The sequence below is a fragment of the Haliotis rubra genome, unplaced genomic scaffold, assembly GCF_003918875.1.
Source record: "Haliotis rubra isolate DU_JTF1 unplaced genomic scaffold, ASM391887v1 Scf195, whole genome shotgun sequence".
Classification (NCBI taxonomy): Eukaryota; Metazoa; Mollusca; class Gastropoda; order Lepetellida; family Haliotidae; genus Haliotis; species Haliotis rubra.
In genome coordinates, this window is record NW_025765947.1 from 1,269,856 (window position 1) to 1,284,205 (window position 14,350).

Consider the following 14,350-nt stretch of genomic DNA (forward strand, 5'->3'; position numbering starts at 1 on the left):
GGGGTAGCACTGCATGCACAATATAAATGGACTATTATTATTATTTGTACAATCACAAGGCATAGAGTTGTATCTTGAGATGTGTGGAAGTTCTGGGTCTGGAAATAGTGTTTGTGGACTGGAGTAAGAGGCGACTAACAGGATCAGGTGGTCAGACGCGCTGATATGGTTGACACATTGTCATTGTATCTCAATTGTGTAGATTGATGTTTATGCTGTTGATCACTGGATTGTCTGGTCCAGATCCGATTATTGACAGACCGCCGCCATATAGCTTGAATATTGTGGAGGGCAGCGTAAAACTCAACTCACTCACTCACTCAGTCATGGACATGAAGTAAACGGAGCTGCTAAAGCAACCATACCTTTGGTTTGCAAAGGTCCTGGAAAGGTGTACTAATGAGAACCACCTTTCCATCAAATATGCTTTTAAAAGCAAATCTTGTGTGGCATCAGTGTGAACTGCTGATACTTGACTGGTAGGTCATGTGGTCATTGTAAAGATCTTGTTTTGTGACCATTTGTCAAATACTCGGCCTCCCTCGGAAGGAAGATGGTAAACATTCAAAGTAAAAAATGAGATTGAATAACATATCACAAAGTTAGATGTTTTATTTAATGTAGAAAAAGATAATTTCATAGACAATGTTATGGTAAGGAGTGTGTGAACTGAGTAATGAAAACAAAGGGTATGTGGAGGTAGAGAGTATTCTTATTCACAAAAATAGTTGTTGGGAAACTGAATTTCTGAGTGTACTGAGTATTTATATTAAAACCTATTAATGAAGGGCGACATAATGGTCTGTCCTCGGAATACTTATGTATGCCCATTTCACCAAAGTGGCTTTGGACAGTTCTGGGGGGGGGGGAGGGATTCTGAGCTAACAAGCAGTGCCCCGTTCCTCAAAACGATCGTAGCGTTACAATGATGGTAACTCGTATACTTTAACATAGCCTTATGACTGGCGTAGTGCTGCAATCGCTTTGAGGAATAGAGCCCAGACCGGTTGAAACAAGTGACTTTAGGAATCTGGTGGTCGACTGACTCGGTTGATTACATGGCATCTTGCCCTAATGGTATGGACTTGTTCAGATCAGTCACTGTGTTAATCATCAAACAAATAACATGAGTGAGTGAGGTTAGTTTACGCCGCACTCGGCAATATTCCAGCTATATGGCGGTGGTCTGTAAATAGAGTCTGGACCAGACAATCCAGTGATCAACAGAATGAGCATTGATCTGCGCAATTAGACTGAAGAAGAGGAACACTTTTTATGGAAAGGCAACTTTATTGCAGTGGATGCATCCACAAATATAGCTAAATGCAGTCTTCAACTCAACAGTCACTCACTCATGAAATTAAAAGAGTCAATATTTGAATTCACCATAACAAAAGAATGAATTCCTTGCTTTTGGTAACAATATCAATCAAGGTCTCATCATTATTTGGCTGAAATAATGCTGATGTGATGTAAAATTTTAACTATCACCAATCCAGGTTTAAAATTGTCTCCCCAGTTTTTTAATTGTCCTTGTGATGTTTCTCAGGATTCTGGTATTTGTTACATTTCTAATGATAAGGACGGAATCTTGGGATGATTTTCCAAGTAAGGGATACAATTTGACTCTTGACAAATGAGTCAAAATTTGATTTCACCTTGACAAAGAATGAATTCCTTCATAACTTCTGGTAACATGAGAAGATCAACCTTTGTTTTAATTTGTCTGCCAATTCTTTTTGCGAATTGTCCGTCTTGTGATGTTCTTCAGGGATTCTGGTATTTGTAACATTTCAGATAATAAGGACCGGATCTCTGAATTATTTTCTGAATAGGAGATAATATTAGAATATCTTTGCTTGACCAGTCCAACAGCCAGTAAAAGTTTCACAACACGCGCATTAAAGTAAAACACGGCCACACTTAGAGGTGTAACAGGGAGAGGCACATCCTTCCTTGTAAATTGCAACACACTTGGATTTGCAGTACGGTCAAGGTCGCAGTTTTCTGACACCAGCCATTTCACAGCAGCAAAGTTACCTCCCTTTATTGCATAATGCAATGGCGTCATCCCATCATGGTCAGTTGTGTTGATGTCGACCCCTGCATCGGTGAGATGTTTGAGGCACTGAAAGCCATCATGATGACCAACATGTCCTTGATAAGGCAGCTGGGTTAAATGAATGGCAGCTTTCCCTTTATTGTTCGTCGTATCAAGTCGACAACCATATTTTATAAGAGCTGCCATTACTTTATGGTGTCCTCGATGAGCTGCCACCATGATTGGAGTCATGCCGAGATCATCATGAACATCTTTCATGATGTCGGGGCAGGTTAGCAGGAACTCTAAACATGGTATCTTTGAGTTGATCACAGCAACGTGCAAGCCAGTGCCACCATTTTTGGTTTGGATGTTAACATTTGCTCCTTTTGAGACAAGAAACTTGACAATGTCTGTGCAACCATAGCGACAAGCAGCAACAACGGCCGTCTCCGAGAACATCAGATCCTGTGAGTTGATGTCAATGCCTGTGTCCAGGATTTCGGTTAGACGATCCAGATCGCCTTGTTGCGCAGCAACCAGCATTTGAAGGTTGAGGTCATCATTTGTTTCCATGGCCTGTAGATGAAAGAAAATAACATGCACTCAACCATGCCTGTTGATGAAAGACAGAATAATGATTTGAGAAGAAAACATATAATCAAAGAAGGCACTTTGATGAATCTGAGTGTTTTAAATAATGCATGCAATAAATTCAAGAATGTTGGCATCACACCTTCAGTTCACACCAAATTCAAGCTTCTTGCACCAAAACAACAACAGAATAAACTAGCTCCAGTCATGCTTTTTTGAGAGGCAAACTGTGGAGAAAGCTTGTCTGTTTTTATCATGGGTCAGTAACAAAATACTAAATGTCAGTTTGAGCAGAATAGAGGAAAATGTTTATCAAAGATTACAATACAAAATTGAAATATTCCTTGGTTGTATGAAGTTTATCACATTCCTACCCAGAATTCCGTGTGGGGAGCCATTCACATTTAAATTCTTAAATTTTAAAACATCTATGTGTAAACATTCAATCATGTCGTGAAATGTTTAACTTCCATTGGGAAAATATATATGTGTGAAAAAGTATTTTGATTTGCGTATTTAGCCCCCATACATTTGCATTGAAGGCTGATATGGAGCTAACCATACTGTCACTTTGTAAAGCAATATTGTTATTTCCCACACTGTGACAGTACATTTATATTATTATGCAAACCAGCACTGAAAGGATTGCGTTACATCCATCTTTTAGACTGACTGTGTTCTTTTTCAAACAAGAGAACAGCCTGCATCATTGCATGTGATAGACCTACAACCAAGGTGTGGTCACTGGAGTAGAGTGTTGTCTCAAGAGCAGAGAGAGCTGGGGGTGTTTATTGGGTGTTATTGTTTACACAAATAATGAGTGAGTGAGTATGCTTTTACGCTGCTTTTAGCAACATTGCAGCAATATCACAGCAGGGGACACCAGAAATGGGCTTCACACACTGTATCCATGTGGGGAATCAAACCCGGGTCTTCAGCGTGATGAGCGATTGCTTTAACCATCAGGCTACCCCATCGCCCTTTACAAATAATGCTTTAGGATGGTTCATATACTGTCCCAGCAACAATGACAGGTTTTGAAATTCATGTAATTCGGTGGCATGGTTAAAATATGTTTCTGTAACCTGAGGCACAATTAAAAACTATACATTTCCAGCAATATGAAGTGACATTGTGTATCACATGAAACTGTTCATACTGTTCTTACATTACATTCTTACATGGGGCAGTGGGGTAGCCTAGTGGTTAAAGCATTCGCTCGTCACGCTGAAGACTCGGGTTCGATTCCCCACATGGGTACAATGTGTTAAGCCCATTTCTGGTGTTCCCTGCCGTGATATTGCTGGAATATTGCTAAAAGTGGCGTAAAACCAAACTCACTCACTCTTACATCTTATGAATAACACATGGAAAATAATAAACATATGAATATGCCTCTAATGAACATAAAAGACAAGAGTTTTATTGATGACAATTTCTTTATTGTGAAGGGTCACGGCATTTTGAAGTATGTTCTTACTCCTTCATCAGGTGAATGAAACAATTAGGAACAAACAGCTATATATGTACATGTTGAAACAACAACACAACAGTATAACAAAGGAAGCCAGTAGTTAATTGGTGGATGGACAAGTGGAAGCCAGGGATTGTTATCCAGGCATGATTGATAAGAAAGACAAATAGAAGCCAGGGGTATAATAATTAGCACTAACTGGGTGGATGGACAAAAGGAAGCCAGGGATTGTTAATCCAGGCTTAGTTGATGAGGTAAAAATAGTGGCATATAACAGGGTGGTAAGAAAACAAATGGAAGCCAGGCCTAATAGTCTTTGTCCTTGTATTTATTACTATTAGGCCAGGCTTCAATTTTTTCTTACCACCCTGTTATTTGCCACTATTGTTAAATCTGAACTGGCCATTGTCTAATAAATAATGAACAAGCCCATCTAGCAATAAATCATCCACAACTTTAAAATCTTTATAACCCTATAACAAGTTTAAAGAGGAAAATGATACTGAGTAAAATACTTTTAACAAGCATTTTCATTTCAACATTTCATAAATTTCAAACAGTGACAAGTGACCAAATTAATACTGACGTTTCGGGTCAATCCATGGACAGTAAGTCGCTCTTCTCCTATGGTAAAAAATCCACGATCAGGTGAAGCACATCCAGTGGTACTAAGACCTAAAAGGTGACACAAGAAAATGACACGGGATGTCCTTGGCAAAGTGTTCGAGATGTGATGTCTTACACACACGGCCTTAGTTCGTTTGCACTTAGCTGATTTACTTCTGTAAAACTCTTGTACCCTCGCGTCATGGGTTTCCGTGGTATTAAGAAATTTAAAACTATGAATATGATCGCTCATATTGCCAAGTCATATAAACATAACATAGTGTTAGACGACATACCTTTGTATTATTTAATGTCAATAAAACACTTTTGTCATTCTGAAGTTCGTTGTTGTTCGGACGACAGGCGGCCATTGTGCACAAACTCCGGTGACGTCATATGTTTCCGTGGTATTTCCAACAGATCAAATTACGGGCGCACAGCACATGTCACAAATCTCACACGTTGTCAACAGCCAATCCGTGAGTGTCAATGTAGGTTTACAGTAATAACGAAGGTGATAAATTGTAATACAGTAAACGATTTTGTAGAATTAACACAATAGTCACATTTCTTCAGCATAAATTTCCAGTTCATAAAATATGTAGAGTTGATACGGGATACGTGAAATGAAAAGTGAAAAAACAACTTAAGAGATGACCCTATCGGGCTTCATTAGTTTACAAAATAGAGCTGGGATTCACCCCTTAGGTCACGTGATTGTTTTTATTGATGACATCAGCTAGCAGACGAGCGCTGTTCGGAAAACTTTGATGAAGCTGAATAAGTTTATAGAAAATGTTTGTAAAGATCGCTCAAAAAGTGCATTACGTGCTTCAACTTGTTACTAGACATATTACAAAATGCAAAAGCAATAGTGAATATGTGAGGACTGACTAAAATCAATGCATGCTTATATAGACCCCATTCTGAATATCTCCATCTCAGGAAACCACAACAAAACGGCACCTGGCGAAAACGGCACCATTTGGACATAACGGAACCTCGACTTGGCGAAAACGGCTACAAATCTTATGGCGAAAACGGCACAAACTAAAATCTTATGGGGAAAATTAGTGTGTTATAAGATAATCGGATTGCTGATAATAAATACATCTACTATTATGTCGGAACTATCAAAATTTAAGAAAAAGGATGTATTTATATATTCAAGGATACGATGTGAAAACTACTTTATACGGTAACGGCGCATTGAATAACTCAACTATTAGTGATATTCTGAACTCATTACAACAGTTCGTTTCTAAAAGTAACCGCTTACAGTAATTATCAAATCTACGTATATATTCAATGTAAGGCAAGTTTTATATATTTGATTTTCTGCGGCTGCTCATTTCGTTGCTAGGCATATCCAACACTATACCGAACATATTTATTATTCAATCATTTATCTGTTATTTTGTCACAGTATTTTTCTTTTGTTGTCAAATGATTTCAATTATGTATCCAGCTATTGGAACAATGTAATGGAGTTGCATCTATATAAGCCACTAGGCTTGTCGCCTATCCAGGTTTCTTTGACGAAATAAAAATGTGCTTAAACCAAATATATCTACTGTGTCGACAGTGATTGGAAGTGGGCATCCCATAGCTGACAATCGGATTGCAGAATGTTTAGATAGTAAATACATCTACTGTGCCGACAGTGATTGGAAAGGGCATACCAATTTAGCGTGAAAACATCGCAACCTTTGATGTTTTAAGTACATTTACTCAACTGAAATCGCCCAGTGTCAAACTCAGTGTCAAAATGAAATTGTTTTTAAAACGCACAAATGTACCCATTGTTTACCGTCGCCGAAATACCTTAGTTGTGCGTGCGACGTTAAATAAAGCAAATAACAACAACCCATTGTTTGTTAGTTTTTGGTTTTATGGAGATTTTTTTCTTTTTGGGTATACATAACATAATAATTTTTTTCTGAATATACATAACATATATTATGCAAGCTTAATGATGTTTCATTTTTCATATTTTACCATTTTTATTAGACATTTCCTGAAATTGTGTCACTGCCATTACGAAATTTGTAACATCATTTTGAAAAGAAAAAATCCAAAGATAATATTTATTTCATGTACATATATATTAAAATATCTAGTTTTACAATATAACATGGAGTTTTGAAATTGTATATTTATTGCTTATGAAAAAGACAAAAAAATTCAAATGCAACATCTGTGACATCAGCCACTGGAGTTGTGACACATGAACATTGAGTAAAATTGGTCGGTGTAAAGTTAATATAAAAATATAGTTTCCTACTTTTGTTACTGTAAAGTGTAGAAAAATATTGTGATAAGTTAGTTACCATAAATTTTTTGGTTTGATTTTGACTTAAGTTTGTCGGATACAAACATCTGACATAAATATGCACGGATTTTGAGAATGACTCATATGTTGATATAATCTTGCTGATGTTATAATGAAATGAAATAAAACATGAATCAACGTCATACTTTGTTTTATATATGGTGCCTTTTTAGCCCAGAAATCAGTAGCCGCTTTCGCAAGGTGTCAGTTCTTCCTCTCTCTCTGACCATTCTTCTTCATCAGTACAATCAACTGTTCTTGGCGATTGCAGGTAAGTAATAATGGAAGTTAGAAATTCACAAATGATGTCTTTGAAAAAAAGAGAGTAATTTTGTGTTGATATTTTGTAGTTATTGGTATTTATTCATTTTATTGGTGTTTTAAAATACGTTTAAAATATCAAAGCAATTGTATAATCAAATATTAATATTGTTTCTTTTCTTCTGTAAAAAAAGGTATAATGTAAATTAATAAGTACAATATTCCCATCTTGAGTAAGTAACCAGACCTTGTTTGAAATAGCATTGGCAACCAACTATTGCATAATTTTAACAGCTATTTAGAACACTTCAAAATATTTTTTTAATATTAATATTGTGTATCTCCATTTTCAGTTCAAGAGATGCACTGTGGGACAATGCATGGAAGTCATTCTTCATTGACCTCACCGATGAACCCACAGATACCCCATGCCTGGAAGAAGCGACAGATTCTGATGGTTGTTCGGCTGATGAATTCTTTGTTATTTTGGACACAATTCACCAGTATCATCCGGACAACAATGTAGATGAATTTGTTGATGGCATCCTGCGATACCACAAGTACCAGCAATTTTTAACATTGAAAAAGGAGCTGTTTCAGCATGTAGATGATCTAGGCAATTTTACAATTGCAAGAAACAAGCGTGAAAACATTACCATTGTGCAGTTTTATGACAATGACGTAGGCTCAGTCCAGCTTTCAGTAGTCATCAAGCCATCCTTTACAGCAGCAATATATGCACATCGACGTGACATTGGCCCAAATCATGAATTCTGGATTGGTTTACCTGCATTTTTCTCCACTCTAAGAGATGTGAAGAAACTTTTATCAAAACTCTCTACATACCATATTTGCGTCGGCAATTATGAAGACAGATTTGCAGACTTGATTCCAGTTGGTGCAGGCATAAGTGAAGGAGCTATTTCAACAATATCTGCCTACCGAGAAGGAGATTTTGGAGCCAACATAAATGGAATTGCATATACTTCCACCATCCGATCCCTGAAGTGTCAGTTTCTGGTTTCTCAGAGAGACCGTTGTAGCCACTGCTGTAAATACAGAGCCACACTCCGAGCAAATGCCAGAAGAGACAGCCTTTCTCCAAAAAAACCGGAAACCAAATGCATTCAGGCACACAACTCACAAGAACATGTCGAAGAATGAAGTCATAGAAAAGTACCTAATGATGAAAAGTTGTCGAAATTCCATTCAGCTTGAAATGGAGCGTTTACGGAAAACCATCACCAAGAATATTACTCAGAAAGGTCTTAACCTAATTGTTTCATCTAACTCCGACTTTCAGAAACTCTTGATGGAACACTCGGATGAAGTATCACATAGTTACCCTGATGAAACATCTATTCAGATACTTTTCTGGGAGCAGCAGAAGAAATACAGCGACCTTGAAGACAAACGTGCTATGCGATGGCATCCAATGGTCATAAAATGGTGTCTCTACATGAGGAGTAGAAGTCGAAAGGCCTATGAAGTCGCTGGCAAGTCAGGCTTCATAGCCTTACCGAGCAAAAGGACACTGTATGATTATTCACATGCTCTTCCAAGTTCACTTGGCTTCCATCCTAGTTATTCCAAACATTTAAAAGGAGAAGCCAAGTCACTTGGAATGTTAGACATTGAGGCAAAATCCTACGTTGGCATTCTGCAGGATGAAGTGAAAGTGTCAGAAGGTCTTGTCTATGACAAAAACACTGGTGAACTGGTTGGTTATGTCGATTTAGACAGAGTTGGCAATGATTTGCTCTGTTAAGAGGAGGTTATTACAGGCAGTAAACCTCAACTAGCAAATACCATGTTAGTACTCATGATCCGTGGTATTGTGACAGATTTGAAATACCCGTATGCAGCCTTTGCCACTAGGGGTATAAGTGCTGATTACTTATTTCCTTTACTTTGGGGAGCTGTTAGTAATTTAGAAACAATTGGATTGAAACCGCTGTTTGTAACCTGTGATGGAGCTTCACCCAACCGCAAGTTCTTCAGCTTACACGAAGATCCTCAGCTGAATAATTTCTACTGGACATGGAATCCCTACTCTCTTCCACGCAGGAAGCTGTACTTCATTTCAGATGTTCCCCATCTTATCAAAACAACCAGAAACTGTTTTTCCAATTCAGGATCCCACAAAAAGACCAGAGATCTGTGGAAGGATGGCCGAGATATCAGTTGGATTCAAATTTTGAAGTTGTATGAAGAACATGTAGAAAACGCCTTGTTTTGTAAGACATACAAGCTTACAAGAGACCATATAGATTTGTCACCATACACAGCCATGAAAGTCAACTTGGCTGCACAAATATTTAGTAGCTCTGTGGCAAATGCTTTGGAGGAACTATATGGGGACCCAGTCAAAGAAACTGTAAACCTAATTAGGCATATCAACCGATTTTTTGATTGTCTCAACTCAAGGAGTTTGCAGGAAGGAAGCAGAACTCGGAACAGTGATAAGAAAGAGTACCGCAGTATTTATGACCCCAGACTGGATTACCTTCTTAATGACTTCTTGGATTTTTTCAAAGCCTGGGAGGATAGTGTTATGCAACGGCCTGGGCAATTTACTTTCACTCAAAGGAAACGCATGATATTCAGCCATCAAACACTGAAAGGACTCCGAATATCTGTACATTCCATAGTTGAATGTGTGCGATTCATGCTTGATGCCGGTGCAGAATTTGTTCTTACTCATCGATTTAATCAGGACCCTTTAGAAGAACAGTTTGGACAATTTAGACATAAAGGAGGCTCAAATGACAATCCATCAGTTTACGCTGTCAAACAGAACTTTTCACAGGTAAAGGTCATTGGTTCATCTGTGCTTCAACCAATACGTGGCAACATATCAAACAAGAGGCCACACCCTACCTTGACTGTTGATGATACAGCACTCCCTAGACGAAGACAGAAGCGCGTGTAATGTGCTTTACTTTAAAAGAAAGACAAATTTATGATCTCAAGATTCCATCTCCCATACATCTCAAGATTCCATCTCCCATACCACTGGAGTACCACTCTGTAAAAGTATCTGTTGTAATTATGGCATTGTAACTGTAATGTGTTGAAGACTTTTTATATAGGAAAACACAACAGCAGACTGGGAAGGTTGAATTACTACATATCAATGATATGAAATTTATTTTGTTGAACATGTTCATTGTAACATATATTTTTACTTGTTGCTGATGAGTCATTCTAACCCAGATTTTCATGGGTGTGCACAATATATACATATAAGTAATTGTTATCATTAATCACAAACAGTAAATGATGTTCTGGAATATTGCTAAATAGTGTTGGAAACTCAGTCAATAATCACAAACAGTAAATAGTCTCATAAATAGTGTAGGATTACAATAAATTGTCTCTTGATTTCAGAATTTTTCTGAGTGACTGGCTGTTTTTCCCTTCGCTAGTTTTTCTCTCATTTTTTTTCTCCTTCTGCTGTTGTCGCTTGACAAACTTGGCCACAGCCCCACCACGCACGTTAAGAAACAAAGTTACTAGAAATTCTAAAAGTTTTAATTTTAGTTTTTCTTCACACATGATTAACTTGTCCCAGTAGAAGATGACCATGGGGTTAGTCAAAATACTTTCTTTCAATATATCACATTGAAGGGAGTAAGAACAGAGGTTGGACAGATCCACTTTACTCCTGACTGCTATTTCAATAGATCGCACAAGAAGAAAGCAATAATCACTTGGAAGTGTAAGGCCACCCCTGTTGATTTTTTCTGTCCATCTGGCAAATGTCCGAATGTAGCTTTCTTTGGATTCTGTTTTGGTTTGAAGGCTATCGATGAGAGCCTCTATGTTTTGGCCACTTATTGTCTTCTTTTTAAGAAGAGCGTGGACAATATATCCAGAAATATAAAAGAGCACAGCTTGGTCATTTCCACTGATATTGTTTGCTTGCTTCTCATCAGCTGTCTTCATCGATTCCGTAAGAAAGTGAAAGAGCGTTTGAATTATGCGGTCTAGCAAACACTGGGTGAAGATGTGAATAAGTCTGATGTGATGGTTGCTGACTTCCTCTATACAGGTGTGCATGCTTGAAATAAATTCTTCCTGTATGCGCATCTGATGATACTTCCTCCAAAGTTCCTCTCGGTCGCTTGATATTGAACTCCCATGGCCAAACCCCTTGAACACATGGTGTAACTTTGGTGTCACAATAACTATAAAATCGTTTATGGCATCTGAATCTCTACTGAGGGATTTTGCAATTTCAATCACATCTTCACCAACTATTGAACCTGACTGAGATGCATCCATCATGGGGTCGCAAATGATCAATTTTAGTGCCTTGGGTACTTCATCCTTTAAGGCGTCCAACATTTGCGCTTCACTTGCAAGAGGCAAGACTTTTGACGATTCATCGGGTTTGAAGCTGTGTGGCTTGGTGGTGCTGCTCTTTTGTCTGTGCTCATAAGCTGAAATAAGAAAGAGGATAGCTAAATCTAATAATTTAACATGTAATAAAGTACATGAGTAGAAATTATGGAAATTAAATCCAATGTACAGTTCACTTCACGGATATCTAAAATATCTGTTAATGAAGTTATGTTAAGATTGTGTACAGATTTGTATGATTTTATGTTTTACATTCACAATCAGTCCTAAATGGACAACATAACTATGCATGTTGTGTTGCAAGAAGTTTATAAGTTATCATGTTTTAATATATTAATACAGGTCGGTGGGGTAGCCTCGTGGTTAAAGCGTTGGCTCGTCACGCCGAAGACCTGGGTTCGAATCCCCACATGGGTACAATGTGTGAAGCCCATTTCTGGTGTCACCCGCCAAGATGTTGCTGGAATATTGCTAAAGCGGCGTAAAACCAAACTCACTCAGTAATATATTAATACCATAGTATATTGTTTGGTCTTAGTCTCAATTCAAATTCAGTTTATAGTTTCCTTACAACAGTTGATATTCATAAATTACATGAGAAGATTTTATGGAAATTATAATCAAATGTATAATTCACTTCATGGATACCTAAAATATCAGTTAATGAAGTTATTTTAAGGTTGTGTACAGATTTGTATGATTTTATGTTTTCATTCACAATTCATTCGCAGTTTGTGTTGCACCAAGTTAACAAGTTATCATGTTTAATATTTTAAAACATTAGTATACCTTTAGTCTTAGTCTCAATTTCAAATTAAGTTTAGAGTTTTTTTACAACAGTTGACATTCACATTTACTGTGTTTTTAATAAAAGAATATGTAAATGGTTGAATTTAGTAATACATATAGATCTATGTTCCTATTCTATTATAAATACATGTACATATCAGAACGTGTGATGTTGTTTTTTAATGGTATTGGTTGCAGTTTCCTGCCAAGGTAAAATTGACACTTTGACTTTTGATGCAGTTCGTTTTACCTGGTAACGCTCATCATTTGCATGCTGAAATTTTAAAATTAATTGGGAAATGTGGCACTTCCTGCCCATAGCACGAATATTTCATGGACTCAGAGAAAAGTAACGTTTGTGAAAATTGTTACGTTCGTCGTAGTACGTCTCCGTGCGTAAGCATAATCACTACCAGCCCCAGACTAGCATTATAAAAGACATTAATGCTCGTGGATAATGTGAAATCGTGCTTCGTTGGGACTATCATCTGTATAAAAATATGCGAATTATTATGAAATTAGAATCAGAGACTACTAGCGTCATTTAGTGAAACACCTGCCAGTGCCAACGGATACTTGCAAGTAAAACTTATAGATTACGCGATGATACGTTTAGCGAACATCGGGGATATTGGCAACTGTAAAACTGCCTTACCTGACTATATTAGTTGGAATTCTGTGTAATAGTCGGATAAATCTTTTCGGTGGCATCCGTTACGTATTTTGGAAATTGTTTGTAAATATTATTAATACAATTAGATCTACTACTATGTGTTTTATCAAATACACATTACTAAAATTAATATATAGATCTACATATAAACAATATATAATGTACTATACCTTTGATGTCTGATCGGTTGTGTTTTTTCTTCATATGCCCTCGGAAACCTACAATAGTTTTGTAGGTTTTGTTGCACTCGGGGCACTCGTAGGCAGCCGTGGTAATTTCTTGTCCTGTCTTTTTCTTTGTCTTTGGAGCACTAGCCGCACTGTCATTTACATCAGACTCAGTATCATCCGAAACACAATCCTGGTCGTAGTCTGTAAATTCGCCAAGCAAAGTATCGAGGTCCAAGTCGGAATCATCCCAGTGAATAAAGTCGTCCATGGCAATGCCGAATGTTCGTTGAAAACAGATATTCCGGGCTTATAACGACACGCATTTCGCGAATAATAATACACATGTTCAGCGATGTTGTCAGCTGACATGTGCAAAAAAGAGATAAGATAAAGATTAAGATTATTGTAATCAGTTTATTGGAGCTGTCCATGTAATGTTTGACTGTCAGTCGCAGCCGGTGAAATCCCGCTAAGGGAATTAACTCTCAACCCGGATATTACGCAATATTGTTTACGTGGTTACCAGAGTGCTCATTTGCGAATGTCTGCGCATCTGTTGCGCATGTGTACCGGTAGAGGGAAGTTAGCAGCAGGGTGTCGATGTGTATCAGTTACATGCCAGGCCGTAGCGCTGATGGTTAGTGATAAACTGTTGGAGAGGGCCGTCCCTCTATTATATGGTCTCTGCTAACGTAGCTGTATGTGGGCTGGGTTCCGCTGTTCTCAAACTGTATGAGGTTCGATAATCTACATCTTCTTTGCATGGGACTGAAAACAACTTCGAACAATGCTGTCGCGATTTCCGAAAACAAAGAAAGGGAGGTAACTCTTGCATTCATGATCTCTCGCGAACTGCACGAGGCAATGATTATGAGACCATCTGAGCTTAGGTCGTCAGGTCCTAAAGTATGCCAGCGGCGGATCCCACTGAACCCCTCCCCGGTTCCGCCAGTGCAAAACATTAACTTCAATGTGGTCTTAAGTCATTTACAAGAATGTTGGTGGTGTACATAGTGGTGTGGTGTGGTGTTCGAATGTGTGGTGT

At 37.9% G+C, this 14,350-nt stretch overlaps 2 protein-coding genes across 3 annotated transcripts; one reads left to right on the top strand and one right to left on the bottom strand.

Annotated features, from left to right (window-relative positions):
- Positions 1-1,185: 1,185 nt before the first annotated feature.
- LOC124274858 (serine/threonine-protein phosphatase 6 regulatory ankyrin repeat subunit B-like) lies at positions 1,186-14,156 on the bottom strand. Of its 2 annotated transcripts, XM_046710223.1 has the most exons (3): positions 13,993-14,156; positions 12,786-12,795; positions 1,186-2,622 (listed from the first exon to the last, which is right to left on the bottom strand). In XM_046710223.1, the coding sequence occupies exon 3, from the start codon at positions 2,615-2,617 to the stop codon at positions 1,718-1,720; it is 900 nt and encodes a 299-aa protein (XP_046566179.1). In that variant the 5' UTR covers positions 2,618-2,622; positions 12,786-12,795; positions 13,993-14,156; the 3' UTR covers positions 1,186-1,717. The 2 variants fall into 2 exon arrangements, with proteins under 2 accessions (XP_046566179.1, XP_046566178.1); XM_046710222.1 differs by lacking the exons at positions 12,786-12,795; positions 13,993-14,156 and adding an exon at positions 4,696-4,907 and having other exon boundaries at positions 1,186-2,620.
- Positions 9,083-10,240, top strand: LOC124274872. Its single transcript, XM_046710244.1, has one exon. The coding sequence runs from the start codon at positions 9,119-9,121 to the stop codon at positions 10,238-10,240; it is 1,122 nt and encodes a 373-aa protein (XP_046566200.1). The 5' UTR covers positions 9,083-9,118.
- Positions 14,157-14,350: the final 194 nt, after the last annotated feature.